Genomic DNA, 4591 nt, shown 5'->3' on the forward strand with positions numbered 1-4591 from the left:
GACTTCTTACTGATTCAAAACTTCTTCATGAGAGGTGTTAGCAATAACTCTCTACATATTATCGCAGAATGAGTCAATGTGAGAAGCTATGGAGCAATTTCAACACAATTCTGAAATGATTTGCAGATATTTCTTAGTAGGGTTGAATGCATTTGTCACTTTTTCTTCACAAGTTATAAAGCCAACATATCCTACATTCGAACGGACCCACACAGAGATTTCGCATGATGTGCAGTATATGTCATACTTTAAGTAAATTTCTCCTATTTATTACATTCAATTTTCATATAAATATAGTAATTATATAATATTTCATTATCTTTCCGGAATTGTATTGGAGCAATCGATGAAACACACGTTGAAACACATATTCCAAATAATGAGAAGATTGTCTTCGTTGAACGTTGTGGGTCCCCGACATAGAATGTCATGGTGGTATGCAACTTTAATATGCGATTTTCTGTTGTTATGACCAGTTGAGATGACAGTGCACATGACAATTAAATATTCAAATTTGCAACATGAAATAATAAATACATCTTCTCACATCCACCCACATAATCGATTGAGAGTAAGCTACTCTCCAAATTCTTTTTTTTCTTCAACACTATTCATTCAATTCACATTTGATAAAAATACTATTTGATTGATGTTAGGTATCCGTAGCAGCAATAGTATTTCAAAACTTATCCTGATACAAGATACCACATATCAATTTTTGAGTGAGCCAGCAATGTCGTGTGGGAAAGAAATATACAACAAAAGACATTCATCCTTAAGTGACGTTTTTTAGAGGACTTTTGGTGCTTAAAAGTAAATATACATTATACTTCATTATATGTCATCCTACTCATTTCCCAAATAAGTGCAGATTATGATTATCACAATGTCTCTCCACAATTATATTCAATAACATTCTTCCCGTAATGACATTGACTTACGTAGGGCAGACGATGGTGATGAACATGTCCCTGCCAATGATATAAGTACAGTCTTTGTCACGGGGCAAAAATAATGTTTCCAAGGCCTACACTAAAGAAGAGTAAGGTGCAAGAAAGATGACGAAGTTGAGAGAACGGATTATTGGTGCAATAATTGGAGGGTGATTGGAGGGAATGTTAGTTTTTATCATATTATTAATTGCAATGGTTGTTGATGACATTCACTGTTTATTGTAACATTATTTTATACAGTTCATATTTATTTATGTTCTTTATGTATATGATATTTATTGTTTTAATTTTTTACGTAATTTATATGTATTTTTTCCGTTTGCATTTCTATTTTTCCTTTGGTAGGGTTTGGAGGTCTATGATGAGAAATTTGATCCTATGGGTTCTTCTGGATGACCTGTATAACTCTATTGGTTGGTGTTACATGTGAAATCCTAAAGAAGACAAACAAACTTCTCTTTTTTTAGGTGTTATGTTTTTTGAGGTTCTTCTAGATAACATTTTTTAGTGATATGCATATGTGACACACACAAACTTGGTATTATGTGGATAGAAGAGAAAAAAAAGTATTTTTTATAAGATTTATTGTCTTTTTGTAGTGACAGATTCATTATTTTATAGACCAAGTTCTTTGATACCCTACAACTACATAAAAATATAGTTAATTACTTATGTTATAAAATTTTACTTGTATTATGTCTAAGGATGCATTTTTTTAAAGCATTTGACAAAGATAAGCTCGAGGATTTCTGAAACATCCAGAGGATTGCACTATTAATGTGGACTTTAAAGTTTCATGTTAACTTCACGTCATCCACATAACTACGAGAGATGGTTTTACAAGTGTCAACGTAGAATCACAGAAAACTGTGACTATTTTTGGTGGGCAGATATACTGGAAAATTCTACTACTGATAGTGATCGGACATGGAGAGTATCTCTGGAGAACGACATAGCTCATAACATATGTTCTCTGTATTTCAAATATAATATTATCATATTATGAATTGTTGTTTTAATAATTTTTTTTTAATTTTAGTAGTCATGTTACTCAATGTTAAACGATGTGTCTATTTTTATTTTGTAATGTTTTGCACTCGATATTTGCTTTTAAAATATAAAATATATTCGTATGAATAGTTCTGTTGCAAACAACATTATCATATAGATGAAAAATAGTCATTTGTCCGAAAATAGCTGCAACGCAGTTGTTTTTAAATTGCAAAAAATAAACAGATAATCAGTTTATTCACAACAGTTTCTGCGCAGCAGCTTCTTGTGACCACTGCTGTGCAATGGCTTATTATTAAGTTGCAATTGCCCCAAACAAACTTTGAATGTTGATAAATCACCGATCTTATTGAGGAGTACGTGTTATTCTCAATAACGATGATAAATATAATTTTAAAATTATAAATTACTTACTTCGTTGCCCGTTAAAGTCATTGATTATGACACATCTATTTTTTTGATAAATTTAATTATATTGCTAGGTTATTTATATATTTCTGTCAAAATTTAAAGAAACGATAGAGTGATTGCAATCCAAATCAACTAATTCTTATGTATTTAAATATCTAAAATCTAAATTTTAATTGTTACTTTTATATCCAAAATTTCCACCACACAAATAAATATTATAATTTTAATTTTTTAAAATAATTTTTTTATGCATAAAAAGAAGGTATGCCTGTATAAATTGAAGTTGAGGCACTAGAATATAAATACTAAATGATTGACGGGTATGTACGTAAGTGTTCCTGAATTTAAATGATATGACGAATAGTAACTATATTACCACTCTTTTATCACCTTATAAATATCTGTATTTAAAAAAAAAATTATTTTAAAAGTTATAAAACATTTTTTTAAAAACTATTCATTAATAAAAAAAAAAACCGGCATTAAATTCACGCCCGCCACCAGTCTCCGTTCAGAAGCAAGGACGCTTCCGTCTCCGCTTCACAGCACTGTTTCTCTCTCACCAGCTTCCTTTCTGTTTTAGTGAGAGAAAACACCAATGCAATCCCCAATGGCATTACCTATCCTCGCTGCGGTTCTCTTCTTCATCCTCCCCTCACCGTCGGCTGACGTACCGCCCTCACTGCCGCCGGAAAAAGCCGCCCTCCTACACATCAAGTCTGCGATGTCAGACTCCGCCGGATCCCTAACCACGTGGGACGATTCCACCCCTCACTGCTCATGGAGTGGCGTCGCATGCGATAGCCTCGGCCGTGTCGTCTCCATTAACCTCACCGGCATGAATTTATCCGGCATACTGTCCCCTGCCGTCGGCGAGATGCCGGAACTTCTAAACCTGTCCATTGCCGTCAACTCACTCTCCGGTCCCATCCCGCCAGAGCTCTCCCGCGCCTCTAATCTTCGATACCTTAACCTCTCCAACAACATCTTCAATGGCAGTTTCCCTTCCGCCCTCTCGCAGCTCAGAAACCTGCGCGTCCTGGATTTCTACAATAATAACCTCACCGGCGTCCTCCCGATTGAGGTTATCGAGCTTCGGAACCTTCGTCATCTTCATCTCGGGGGAAACTTCTTCTCCGGTGTCATTCCACCGGAGTACGGGCAATGGGAGTTACTAGAGTATCTTGCAGTATCTGGCAACGAGCTTAGTGGGCGAATACCGAAGGAGATTGGAAATCTAACGCGTCTCCGGCAGCTGTATGTCGGGTACTTCAATAGCTACGAGGGTGAAATCCCGCCAGAGATTGGGAACCTCAGCGACCTCATTCGGCTTGACATGGCGAACTGTGGACTCAACGGTAAAATCCCGCCTGAGATCGGTAACCTCGAGAAACTTGATACGATTTTTCTCCAGGTGAACGTCCTCACGGGAGAACTTCCGTCGGAGCTCGGACGGCTCCGTAGCCTCAAATCGATGGACCTTTCCAACAATGCCTTCACCGGTGAGATCCCGGTGTCGTTTGCTGAGCTCAAGAACCTCACACTCTTAAATCTCTTCCGCAACAAGCTCTATGGCACCATCCCTGACTTCATCGGCGATCTGCCGGAGCTCGAAGTGCTTCAGCTTTGGGAAAACAATTTTACAGGCGTCATTCCTCGGCGGCTTGGTAGAAATGGCCATCTCCAGCTCCTTGACCTTTCATCAAACAAGCTCACCGGTGATCTCCCGCCGGATCTGTGTTTCAGGAACAAGCTAGAGACCCTAATCGCTCTCGGAAATTTTCTCTTCGGCCCAATCCCGGAATCCCTAGGCCGATGCTTGTCTCTAAGCCGGATCCGTATGGGTGAAAACTACCTTAATGGCTCCATCCCTAAAGGACTTTTCAGCCTTCCCAATCTCGCGCAAGTTGAGCTGCAGGACAATCTCCTCGCCGGCGGATTTCCCGACACCAGCAACTCCCGGATCTCGTCCAATCTTGGCCAGATCACCCTCTCGAATAACCGCCTTTCTGGTCCTCTCCCTTCGTCAATCGGAAATTTCTCCGCTGTTCAGAAGCTTCTAATCAACCAAAACCTCTTCTCTGGTAACATCCCGCCGGAGATTGGCCGGCTGCAACAATTATCCAAACTAGACTTCAGTGGAAACCTTTTCTCTGGTCGTATCACTCCGGAGATCAGCAAGTGTAGTCTCCTCACTTTCATAGACCTCAGCAGGA

The 4591-nt window shown here is 38.5% G+C and overlaps 1 protein-coding gene across 1 annotated transcript; it reads left to right on the forward strand.

Annotated features, from left to right (window-relative positions):
- Positions 1–2860: 2860 nt before the first annotated feature.
- LOC110028133 (leucine-rich repeat receptor-like serine/threonine-protein kinase BAM2) lies at positions 2861–4590 on the forward strand (the record flags this gene model as incomplete). The annotated part of the gene is made up of 1 exon (XM_020729905.1): positions 2861–4590. A coding segment is annotated over exon 1 (1617 nt), but the record flags the coding sequence as incomplete, so codon positions are not given.
- Between the last annotated feature and the right edge of the window lies 1 nt (position 4591).

This window comes from Phalaenopsis equestris, unplaced genomic scaffold (genome assembly GCF_001263595.1).
Source record: "Phalaenopsis equestris unplaced genomic scaffold, ASM126359v1 Scaffold000002, whole genome shotgun sequence".
Lineage (NCBI taxonomy): Eukaryota > Viridiplantae > Streptophyta > Magnoliopsida > Asparagales > Orchidaceae > Phalaenopsis > Phalaenopsis equestris.